Raw genomic sequence first — 12791 nt, forward strand, 5'->3', positions numbered from 1 at the left:
TAAGTATCTTATTTCTACAGAGCCTAAATTCTAACTGCGGAAATAAACTTCAGATTTGCAAAACTTTTTACAAAGCAAACATTTATTAACACAGTAAATGACTTTTTGTAGAATTTCTAAAGAAACAAATTCAAGACAAAATTTCTTCCAGTAGGTAACAAAATAATCTATTATTTAAATTCCTTCTCATTAAGATGACTTTATCCCATGAAACAGTACATCAGCTGGGCAGGCTCATTCTCTAACCGAGAACAAAACTGGTTGTGTGACATCACTTTTATTCTATAAACACAACCACATGTTATCATTGAAAATTCAGTACTGTGATTTTCAAGAGCAAGTGTGAAACATTTTATCAGCACCTAAAACATCTCAGAGTGGCTTTCCTGTTTAACATGTCACAAGTTAGAACAAAGTAAGCATTTAGGGAGAATGTCTTCCTGCATTAGTCTCTGGCATAGTGCAGGTGTGACTTCATTCTGGAACTCAGGATAAACTGCCTTTCTCTTAGAAAGTGTGTATGTTTTCACAGCAAGTTTAATAAATTAAAATGTAGGAAAAATAGCAACTAATAAAAGAATTCTTCAGGATTCTCTTTTTACATTAGCATGTTTAGGGTTACACGTGAATCAAAGCACTTAGCGTGTGGCAACATACCCAAGCCACTGGAACCAAGGATCAGGCTTAGCAAATACAGCAGAGTTATCTTCATTGCAAATTCATTTTGAGCAAAAGGCCAGCACGAGTCAGCCTCAGAAGCACATAAGACAAAGTTACTGGTTCTTCACAATCCACTCTTAAGGCATAATCAAAGATGAGTTCCAAACCTTTGGTCCCTTCTGCTACATGCTCACGTGCTCCCAAGGAAACTCTGGGAATTACTTTCCTGTGTCAAGCGCTTGATACATGAATGAGAAATTCTGGGTTTCTGAACATCACGGAGTCAGTCAAGAATACCTAGCAAAAAATACTAACACTCTGTGTTCTAAGATGTGCCAGACCACCTCATTGCTACTTGTGAATAAAAGGACTACATGATGTTTCAAGTGTTCTAAATCCTCTTGCTTAATCTTTTACACCTCTGCAAAACAACTATACCATTTGCTGCTAGAATCTTTGGTAGGACAGCTTTTACCTAATCAGATTTTAGGAATGAAACCCACCAGCCACATTTCATTTTAGCAGTTATTCCAGGACCAATTTCCTAGCTGCATATGTGCTGTGAGTAGAGAGTATACTAAGCCATTCTGCAAGCGTTCAATTTGTCATTTCTTCTTCAGTGCCTAGAAAACAAGAGGTGGAAGGGAATGGATGCAACTGTCCATTTCTTCAGTCCCATTCAAGGGTCCCCAGAGCAAATCAGACTTGCTTCAGTTCAATAGGAAAGAGTTGAAAACATGGTCCCAGTTTTATTTCAGCTTAATAGCCTAAAGGTATCAGAGTAATAAACCCACACTGAAGTGTAAGGCAGGCTGAGAGACGAGGGAGACCACCAACACTAACTTTATAAGCTGGGCCAGGGCTCTGGACCTATAGTTATGTAGTTGTCCAAACTTCATACACATCAAGACAAGCAATAGAACGGTTATGCATACAACCTGCACCAGGATTAAGTGAGGTCATGTTAACTGCCTTGTTTCTTGATCAAGTGTAGCTGAGGTCATGCAGACTGGGATTTTTAAGGGAAAGCTCTAAAAATGCTTTGATAAAGACGTGCAAGTTAGCAGAGATTCAGGAAAATGTGCAGAAGCTATTCTTGCCCATTTTGCCCACACAGTTCTTGGTCTTGGCCCCCGATGCTAACTTGTGTACAGTGATCACTCACACAGAGACGCAGCGTAGGATGTGCTTGGCAGGTGACTCCAAGCTTTCATTCCATGTTGGTCAGAGAGTGAAGCTGTGTGGGCATCGGGTCTGTCTGTGGAGTCAGCTCACTAAGCTCACTGATGGTGGTGGCCAGCAGAGCGTCCTGAGACACCACAGAATCATCTGACTTGCAAGCTGTGTCTGCAGAACTGTTCTCGTGCACGGCAGGTACACTAGCTTGGACTGTGGCTAGGTTGTGAAAATGGCCATTTTCTGCAAAAGACAGCAATTTATCTGAAAGTTTGGATGGTGTGTATTCTTCGTCCGGCTGTTCAGTCTTGTGTGTGTCATCATTCTTGGGTGAGCCATCTACAATAACAAGGAAAGACTTCCATGGAGTATTCTTATCATGTATCTACGAATCAAACACAAAACAAAAATCACAACGTGTCTCTGAACAAGTACATCTTTTACATTTTTTTTAATGTTTATTTATTTTTGAGAGAGAGAGGCACAGAATCTGAAGCAGCTTCCAGGCATTCAGCCTAGAACCCGATGCGGGGTTCAAACCACGAACCGTGAGATCATGACTTGAGTGGAAGTCAGACACTTAACTGACTGAGCCACCCAGGTGCCCCAAGAACAAGTACATCTTTTATTTTTTATTTTTTTTTTTTTTAATTTTTTTTTTTTTTCAACGTTTTTTTTTATTTATTTTTGGGACAGAGAGAGACAGAGCATGAACGGGGGAGGGGCAGAGAGAGAGGGAGACACAGAATCGGAAACAGGCTCCAGGCTCCGAGCCATCAGCCCAGAGCCTGACGCGGGGCTCGAACTCACAGACCGCGAGATCGTGACCTGGCTGAAGTCGGACGCTTAACCGACTGCGCCACCCAGGCGCCCCAAGTACATCTTTTAAAACAATGGTCTCTTTTCAACTTAATTTTGCTTCTACCACAACAAAATACCCTTTCAGTAATGGCCAAACATTTTCTACCACCACTGTTACTGTTAGGAAGTACTTATCATAGATTGTGCCTTTAGAGTCCTGAAACTCATTTCTTCATTCACACTGGGAATGTACACCCTGAAGAGAAAACCTGAAAAGGAGAGACCTGTTGTCTTCTATAACCACCTTATGGAACGATGACCAGCATTTCTGACTATCTAGAGTTAAGGGTATGTGGGGCCCAGAGATTTGTCATTCCGAAGCTACAGTACTGCTTACCGAGGTGTGCCGCCGCAGAGTGGACTTGTCAGTAAACGTCCGCCCGCACGCGTTACACATGAACGGCTTCTCCCCTGTGTGGATGCGATGGTGACGCTGGAGAGCGTTGAGCTGGGTAAACTGCTTGCCACACTGGTCACAGCAGTAAGGACGTTCCCCTGAGACAGAAGAGAAGAAAACCACTGGTTCATCTCTCCAGCCTACTGTACTGAATTCTGATACACTCTGGAATCGCCCACTAGAAGGTATCAGCAGAGGGGTGCCTGGGTGGTTCAGTCAGTTAAGCGTCCAGCTGATATTGGCTCAGGTCATGATCTCACAGTTCCTGGGATCAACCCCTGCATTGGGGTCTGCGCTGGCAGCATGGAGCCTGCATGGGATTCTTTCTCTCTCTGCCCCTCCCCTGCTCGCCCTATCTCAAAATAAATAAACTTTTAAAAAAAAGAAAAAGAAAAAAAGAAAGCATCAGGAGGAAGGCTGCGCTGGGAATGACCGGAGAGTCGACTGACAAGTACAAATCTATCCCTCGAATAACAGAGGAGTTTATGGCCTACACCCAAAGAGAGCCAAAGCCAAAAGCTGGTATTACATCTACAGAAATTCACCTGTTTTCCACAGTAACAGAATATAAAATTCCAAGTCCCACTGAAACTGAATTTGTGCGTGTGTGTATACACTAACATGTAGATCATTACCCCAAGTTCAAATGTCCACATATCCACATACACATTCAAACATTCATACCTTTTCAGTTTGTCAGAGGCAGAAACTAGAAACTCAGAAATTTAAAAATGCTATCACAACACACAAAACAATGCTCAACTCCAAATGATTTTCTAGTGAATCTAAAACCTTTGGGATATTATTCTTGCCACACTGAACTCCCTTCCCTGGCTACATTCCAGCCATACCTGTATGGACTTTAATATGCTGGTAGAGCGAATTCCGTTGGGCAAAAGTCCTGAAACAAACTTCACATTTAAAGGGTTTGGATCCAGTATGGATTCTGTTGTGATGTTTTAAATACTCCTTAGAAGCAAAACTCTTGCCACATGTTTCACACATAAAAGGTCTTTCACCTACATGAAAAGATAAAACAGAAAGTTAGAAATGATACAGGCACCAGAACACTCTAAGAGTTGGCCCACACTCTAGATCACCTATGAACTCGAAAGCACCGTGCTGGGCAGCACGTTACATCTTCTAGTTAAAACTGTCATAAAACACCTATTTGTGTAAGATGTCTGCTATCTGCTGAAAGTTCACGTAAAATACACTTGGAAATCCCAAGAAGGATTCCACTAGCCTAGAATTAGATCATTCAGTCAGCCCACATTTTGGAAATTCAGTCATTCCAAACAAATTTTACAACTTCTTTGGGGGAACTGTTGGATTTTGCAAAGCAGCACTCCTCTGGCACTTTATCAGGGCAAAAGTCCCCCTTGGGAGGATAGGAAGTTTACATGGCTACGTATGCACAGCTGCTCTCAGGCAGCAACTCCCATCAACCTGGACTAGAGTACATAACAGGAGAAAAATGTTCCCACTTCATGTTGTATAATTTGAGTCTTTTAATCCCACAAATCAAACGCATCTGATTACTAGATGTGCCCCTGATTTCACAAACAACAAAATAAAAATACTGCCTTTAACAGAACCCAAATACATTACTATTTTCATCAAATGACCAGTGCTTATTTAATGATTCAGTGTAGCCTGACCTCACCTCCACCCCCAATCTTCCATGAGGCACTGATTCTCATTTCACAGTCTCAGTAATTCACATCATTAAATGCCTTGGCTCTGCTTCACCTGCATTTGAACTTGAGGCTCATATGGCAGTGTTTAGAGATAAACATTTTAAAATGCAAGCAAGTAAGAAAGAACTGGGTTAGTATGGTAACAGCAGCATACAATAGTTAGATTCTGTATTGTATACAGCAAGGTTCTGAACCTCAGCATTACTGTGCTGAATTTGAATAAAGCCAACTTACATTTTCTGCATCACATAATAAAATCACATCACAAAAATTTAGAAGATAGAAATGAGATAATCCCACTACCTAATACATCATAGAAATTTGTTTTCATCTAGTCTCTTATGTGCAGGTTTTCAATGTAGCTGGGATTAGCTGTATGCATAATTGTGCGTTTTCCAGTCCACATCCGGGCACAGGCGTTTTTCATAACGTTCAGAGCCCTGAGAGCCACCCCATCAGGAGCCGGCAGGAGATGGATTTACCAGTTTACTGGACCACTTCCTTGTGGATGGACAATCAGGTTGTTTCCATTGCTCTGTTATTACAAAGAGCAAGTAGGTGGGTGACAGCATATAGTTTTTTCCCATATTTTGAACAATTTCTTCAGGACAGATTCCTAGAAATGGAATTTTGGGCTAAAACACTAGGAACTGTTTCATACCTCATCATATGTAAGACTCCCTTGCCACCTTCCACTTCCCAGTGTGCACAGGCCGCTACCTCAAGCACGCCAGCACCAGGGGCAGAGGCATATTTTATTTACTCGTTTTTGCTCACTTATGAGATGGAAAAGCTATATCATGGCCTTAGCCTGCACCACTTTGGGAGATGCCAACTTCTAAATTAAATGGCAGTTTCTTCTACAGCTACAAAGACATTCAATCACAACAGCATTGAGTATTTACCTGTGTGACACCTTTTATGATAAATCAGCATGTGGTTCTGAGTGAATCTTGCACCACATTCATCACAGACAAAAGGTTTTTCCCCTGTATGAATTCTGAAAGTACAACATTCAGATGATAACTTAGGATGTATCTCAAAGCCGACTTTGCAATACAATTTCCACTGTAGCCTGCAAAGGTGGTTATTCCAAGAGACCGAATGAGAATGGCCTAAGTGGAAAGACACAGGCCCGTGACCTCTGTCCCCAGATCCATTTCCAGCAGGGGCCAGCAGGCTGCCACACTTCCCCGGGGGGAGGGGCGCAGAACAGCCCCTCACCGCCCTCTGGTTTACACTGCATGGCTGGCAGACACGCACCTCTGCACGCCTTCTTAACTACTGAATGGTGCTGGGCCACATTTGTATAAAGCTTCCTCGTGAGAGTGATCAACCACAGACACCTTGGGGACCACGGCTGACAAAGCACCACATGATCAAAAATGACCGGGCCAGTGCTCGCTTCGGCAGCACATATACAAAAATGACCGGGCCAGAAAGAACGGTTCTCAAAATGCTGAAGAAGCCTGGTTCCCGAGGAGGACACCTCAGCATTTTAGTTTCCCAACTAGTATGTAGTAGCCATCGACCACAACTCTCTAAGCACTTCCTAAGCCAAGTTTTTAAACTTCTCACATAGAGTAAAAAGACAATGAATGCCATGTGACCGCCCCAAAGACTGGCCCCGGCCTGACGGCAGGTCTGTACTACAGGAGAAACTGCTTGTCTGGATTTCAAGCATAAACAGTGAAGCCTGGAAGGACACCTACTTAAAAACTGGTGTACCCCACCTACACTTTAGAAATTATGAACAGAAAACACTGTCCTGATTCTGGAGGTTGGGCTAACCAACAGCACACTTTCCAAGCCCAGAGAACAAACACCTAAGACCAGAGGAATGTCTTAAAGCCCTAAATGGCCTCTCACTGAGGTCGTTAGTGGGACCATGGGACCCAGCTGGTCACAGGCCCAAGTTCTAAATAAACAGTCAGGAAAAGAGCAATGAAGGTGATGAGCTCAACTGCCCCTCAAGCATGGTGGCACTGTAAGTTCCAGAGGCTACTCTGAGATCAGGATAGCCTGGCCTGCATGGCTGCAGAACCAGACTGGTAGACCTGGTGTTCCCAGTGGCCTCTGCCTGGGTGGGCCAGGGCTCGGTATCCAGGCTTCTGTGCTGGCACTGGGCACAGGGTGAGGGGGACAGCCATCAGCCTGGGACCTGTAGGAAGGCTGAATGAAAAGACACCTCTACTCAGGAATAGAATTCAGAGGTCCGAAAGCAGCCCCCCCAACTTCTAGAGGGCACAGATTAAGATACAGAATGTTCTGGATGTGGCCACACTGGTCAAACCCTGGAACTACCTCGATCTCTCGACACCTGTCTCCAGAACATCAAGAGGCTGCATCCCAGGTAAAAAGCACCCTTGCAGCGGCTTCAGCTGGTGGCCATGGCCCTACCTCATGTGGGTCTTCAGCGCCGAGGGCTGAGAGAACTTGGCCTCACACTCGGTGCAGCCATACGGCTTGTGGCCCGTGTGCGTCCGCTCATGCAGCCGCAGCGCCGTCTTAGAGCTCAGGCCCTTGCCGCACTGCTGGCACTGGTGTCGCTCGCCGCCACCCTCGTGCACCTGCACCACGTGCCGCTTGACGTCCTTCTTCCTCTTGAACTTCTTGCCGCATAGCTCACATGGGAAGTGGCGCTCGCTGCTGTGCACGTGGCGCTGGTGGCTCTTGAGGTTGCAGCGGTTGGCAAAGGTCTGGCCGCACGTATCGCAGCGGTGAACCACCTCGGTGGCCACTCCGTGATGGTGCCGGATGTGCTTCAGGAAGCTCTTCTCATAAAGAAAGGCTTTCTCGCAGATAGTGCATTTGAAGTTGCTCTTCCTCTTCTCACCCTCCTCATCCTCGTCCTCGTCCTCCTCCCGACGGCCTGCGTCCTCCCGGCCACCCACTTTTGGCAGCACCTGCACTGCTTCCACTGCCGTGCCACATTCTTCATGTTTTGTGACGGGCTCCATTTCTGCACCCATGGCATCCGGGCTAGGGTCCTGGGGGCTGCAGTAGTCCCCCATGTTGTCCTCGGCACTTCTCTGCTGCTCCCGGAGCCTTCTTGTGTATTTCTTTTTAGGGATTTCCACAAACACCTTTCTTCCAGCCAGCCTTCCACTGGCCCTTCTGATTTTTGGGTAGGGAGGCTTGACTGCATCTTTTTTCTTGTCTGGTTTCTCCTTGGACTTCCTGGGGGGCATATCTGGCAACACACCATTGCTGATTGTCTCTGCTGGGGGATCTGAGGAATCCCCGAGGCCGTTAGCAAGAGGACTGTCCACGGTGGGACTTGCCCTGGGGTCAGGGGCAATGGTGGCTTGGGAGCCACTACTCCCTTCTGCCTCCTGTGACTCGGAGAAGTTCTGCAACTCCAGAAGTACCGACTCTAACATCTGCTTCTTCAACTGAAAACAAGTTTCCGATAAGTCCAGACATTTCAGTTTCTCGGCCATTTCCAGCATTCGCTGCACCCGATCTTCCTCTACCTGTACCTTCGCAGTGTAGACAAACTCAAGAAATGAAGCAAAGTCAACAACTTGCACTTCATTTAGGTAGACATTAGTCCTCGTACCATCCACAGTCTTCTCGTTAAGAAACATTTCTTTAAAGAACTTGCTGGTGGCTGCCAGCACAGCCTTATGAGCCATGAACTCTTCACGGACACCCTGGTACTCCACGCTGACAGTCACATCACACAGGTGACCAAGAAGGCGCAGCTGATGCATTTCATGCAGAAGGTTGAATGGTGAGGATTTGGATTCCAGCAGAACTGCACCACTTTCCATGTTTCTTCTTTCCAAAAACAGCTCTGAAAACAGAAGCAAGAATTATTCATGCATGAGCAACCACTAAAGCAAGAGGATTAAAAATTAGAATTATTTCAGTTCTCTAGAGGATAGGAGCTGATTAACAACCAAAACCCAACTTTCCTCACATAAAGATATAAATCACACCACGTTTTTTTAAAAGCTTATTTATTTTTGAGAGAGAGAGCATGAGCAGACTAGGGAAAGAGAGAAAGGGAGAGAGAGAGAATTCCAAGCAGGCTCCACACTGTCAGCGCAGAGCCCAATGCAGGGCTCAAACTCACGAACCATGAGATCATGACCTGAGCCGAAATCAAGAGTTGGACGCTTAACCGACTCAGCCACCCAGGTGACCCCAAATCATACCACTTCTTAGCGGGTTTCTAAAGTGAAGTTTTGATGTACCCTCATAATATTTAATGAAAGAAATAATACTAAGATTTCTCCCAGGGATAACCATAAATGACAAAAGTGAGGCCTAATGAAATATATTCTGGCAGGAACTTGCATACCTAGAACATTTTCTACCTTCCTTATAGACCCAGACCTCAAAACTGTAATAGAATTTACTGCAACAATAATGTCTAGCTCTTTGATTTGACTAAGAAACCAAATAATTAAAACAAAACACATGGCTGCCACTGAGAACAAATCTTAGAGAATCATGTCTGCCTTTGAAAACAACCAACTAAGGGGCGCCTGGGTGGCGCAGTCGGTTAAGCGTCCGACTTCAACCAGGTCACGATCTCGCGGTCCGTGAGTTCGAGCCCCACGTCAGGCTCTGGGCTGATGGCTCGGAGCCTGGAGCCTGTTTCCGATTCTGTGTCTCCCTCTCTCTCTGCCCCTCCCCCGTTCATGCTCTGTCTCTCTCTGTCCCAAAAATAAAATAAAAAAAAAAACGTTGAAAAAAAGAAAACAACCAACTAAATAACTACTTTCCATGAGGAAAACTTCATGGAAAAGCAGTCCATAATCCATGGCCATTTCCAGCACCCCTAAACACCTCATAATTTGAATTCCTATCACTTTATGAGAATACTTTCAGGAGCTGTGCTAGTGACCAAGTAACTTAATTTCTCTAAACTACATACAGTCTGCTCTTTTGTACAAGATTGCCAGGCCATGCGAGGCTTCAGTGAGTACAAGCATATCAAGTGCTTACAAGGGCACCTGAGACTTGTAAGCTACTTGCTACTGGCTTCCTAGGCCTGGGTGTTACTGTTATCCCCATTTCACAGAAGAGGAACAAGGTAAACCTTGAGACTGAGGTTTGAGGCTTGGCCTGGTGGAACTGACTTGCACTGAAACTGCTCATCAGGCCCCTCACTTCAGCCATGCCAAATGCAAAGAGCTGCTTTTCCTCCCTAGGTTTTTCCACAGCTGTGGATGCTGCAGATTTCACCCCCACCCAGAGGTCTTCTCGCCTTGGTTTCCATGGCACCCCACACCATCATGGGTCACTTCTGCTTGACTGGCACTACTCTCGCCTCACACTCTCTGACTATGTGCTTTCTTCTCATAGAAAGCTTATGCTCCTGAATCTCCCTTCCTCTTCCCAGTATGTTTTAGTTCCTAAATCTCCAGCACCCATCCAAAGTACCTGTCCTCCTTCAGCCAGATCTTAGATGTCATCTCAGACTCAGCATGTCTAGAGCAGAACTTGTCTTCATTTTCCCTGGAAAACCAGCCTGACCTCTCTCCACTTCTCTATTCCCACCAGTGATACTGTTTCCAGTACCTGGCACTACAATTTGCTCCCTACAAACACCAGCCCCCCACAAACATGAAAAAAGACTGCCCTCTGAGAGTTCAACTGTAACAAGAACATCCAGGAAGCCTGAGCACTCACCTGAAAACACCGATAAGCCTAGGTAAAGAGTTATGGTGTTGGGGGGAACAATAGGCCAAGGACTGTCATGCATTCCAGCCCCAGCCTGGGAGAAATGGCTGCAGAGGGCTTGCTCAGCATGATGCCCATACTCACCAGCAGCCCTCCACTTTCCCAAACCTCTGCCAAACGGCACCTCGGGCAGACGTGTGAACATAGAGGCGGCCTGATAGTAATTTCTGAGTCTATCAACAAAATGATTTCTGAGCAAGATTTCCCATCCTGTCTGAGCACAGGAAGGAAAGGCAGTGATCATGGCGACAGGAATCCTCCGGCCTGGGTGACAGCTGCATCTCCCACTGTAATTGAATGGCACCCGGCCGCACCTCCGTCTCGAGCATCGCGCTCCAGGCGGCGGCTCTCCGAGGCCCCTCCGCACTGGGGAGGGTGCAGCGCTCCCGCCCAGCCGCGTCCGGGTGGGCGTCGCGCTCCAACGGAGGACGCCCCCGCCTCCTCCGCCCCTCCGACCAGCACACTTCCGAGGGAGGGACACACACCCCCGCTGCAAATGGACTCGGTGGTTGCTGGGCCGCGGGCGTCCACGGCGCCCGCGTGACCGGGCCTGGACCTCCGACTCCCGGCAGTCCCTGGCTCCTGCGCTCCCGAGGCCCGCGGCTCCTCCCGGAGGGCACGCGCGGCCGGCCCGCTCCCCGCATGCGGACAAGTCGGGAGGCAGCAGCTGGGGCGAGGAGCCCGCAGGGCCTGCGGGCCGCACACTCACCTCCCAGCCGGCGCCGCCGCCGCCGCCGCTGCAGCCACCGCGCGTCGGCCGGACCAGGCCCCGGGGGACCGACGGCCGGCTGGGCGGGGCGCGGCACCAGCGCGGACGCTGCCGATTGGTTGCCGCAGGCCCCGCCCCACCCCAGACATCCCCGCCCCCTCCCGCGGCTGGGGGAGGGGCTGCGCGCGCACGTCCGACTGCGGAGGCCGTTCAGGGAAAGTTACGTGATTCGACGTACGCTTAGGGCCTGAGTCTCTCAGTCCGCTCGGGATTGCGTCACCCGCCGCGAGCCAAAATCTGCGCCTGCGTAGAAGACCGCGAAGGCGTCTCACAGGGTGTTCACGGCGCGGCGGGGGCGGGGCTGGGCCAGCCCCAGAAGGTCACGTGAGCGTGGGGGCGGGGGCGTGGTCACGTTCAGGTTCGTCTCGGGTCGCTAGTCCGCGGCGCCAACTACCCTTGTGCTGCGCACAGTCCCGGGTGGGGTCAGCCATGCGGAGTAGGGGACCGTCTGCAACGCCTGCCCGGCACCGGGAAGGGGCAGGCGTCCCGCGCGCGTCCTGGGACTGGTGGGCGGCGGACAAAGGACTTCCACGTGCGACTGGACGGGGTTGGCGAGGGGCCGGGGTGATCGGCAGGCATTCTTTCCTCACGGCCCCGGCCCAGGGTTCCCCCTAGCTCACGAGAGCCGAGAGCACACCACACACCTTACTACAGCGTGCAGTGTAGTATCCCTGAAGTCTGCAGCCTCGCACGTGGTCATTACAGAGCTTCCCAAGACCCTGCCGCCCTTGGGTGGAAAGAATTCATGCTCCGTCTTCGAACACTTAAGCCCAAAACCTTTCTGCTGCCACGCATCCTTGTGCAGTCTTAATCAAAATCCTGCTTTGGAAGACTTGTCTTAAACTAAACTTAAAGTTCTCAATCCAGACCCTGGCTTCCCTCTTCGAGTCACCGCTAAAGATTTTTGAGGTCCTGTTCCCGCTTTCTGTGGCCAACCATGCACTGGGCGTCGTCTTACCTACAGGATGTGTTGGTGATGTGTGGGACTGTAAAGCAGACATTTAAAAAATAAGATGCTTAATTCTTCCTTTTGAAAATATTTATCTCTCCTTTTTCTTTCAACATTTAGTTTAGAAAAGGGATCATTGTAAGTATTCTTTGAAATGTACCTAAGTCCTTTTGAAGACTACCTAGGCCTTGGGTCAGCTTTAAGACCTAGAACCTAGAAGAGTCTTGCTCCAGGGCCCTGGAGCCAGCTGTTTGCAGTGTAAACATCCAGAGAGAGAGCACCCAATCTCCCAGTTTCCTAGGACACTAACTTTAGTGAGCGCCTTGCTCCAAGTTGCACAACTAACTCCTATCATGAGTAGCGTGTTTTTTCCTCTGGATAAACTAAATAGCCAACCTAGATGGTCATCCCAGTCACCAGGTAGAGAGGGTGAACTACATGTGATCAGTAGTGCTGTCTAGTCCTTTTACTGGGGGACTAGTTATTACTGTTTATGTTGAGAATATATATGAAACAGATCACACCAGAAAATATGTATGTAACAGCTAACATGAAGGGGTGAGGTTTCTGTCAATTGCCTGT

At 47.9% G+C, this 12791-nt stretch overlaps 1 protein-coding gene across 2 annotated transcripts; it reads right to left on the bottom strand.

The window, feature by feature from the left end:
• Positions 1–64: 64 nt before the first annotated feature.
• Positions 65–11325, bottom strand: GZF1 (GDNF inducible zinc finger protein 1). 2 transcript variants are annotated; one of them, XM_058684718.1, is made up of 6 exons: positions 11201–11325; positions 7195–8593; positions 5700–5794; positions 3946–4113; positions 3035–3192; positions 65–2221 (listed from the first exon to the last, which is right to left on the bottom strand). In XM_058684718.1, exons 2-6 carry the CDS (start codon positions 8568–8570, stop codon positions 1871–1873), a joined length of 2148 nt encoding a protein of 715 aa, XP_058540701.1. In that variant the 5' UTR covers positions 8571–8593; positions 11201–11325; the 3' UTR covers positions 65–1870. The 2 variants fall into 2 exon arrangements, with proteins under 2 accessions (XP_058540701.1, XP_058540700.1); XM_058684717.1 differs by lacking the exon at positions 11201–11325 and adding an exon at positions 10576–10852.
• Positions 11326–12791: the final 1466 nt, after the last annotated feature.

The sequence above is a fragment of the Neofelis nebulosa genome, chromosome 9 (assembly GCF_028018385.1).
Source record: "Neofelis nebulosa isolate mNeoNeb1 chromosome 9, mNeoNeb1.pri, whole genome shotgun sequence".
NCBI lineage: Eukaryota > Metazoa > Chordata > Mammalia > Carnivora > Felidae > Neofelis > Neofelis nebulosa.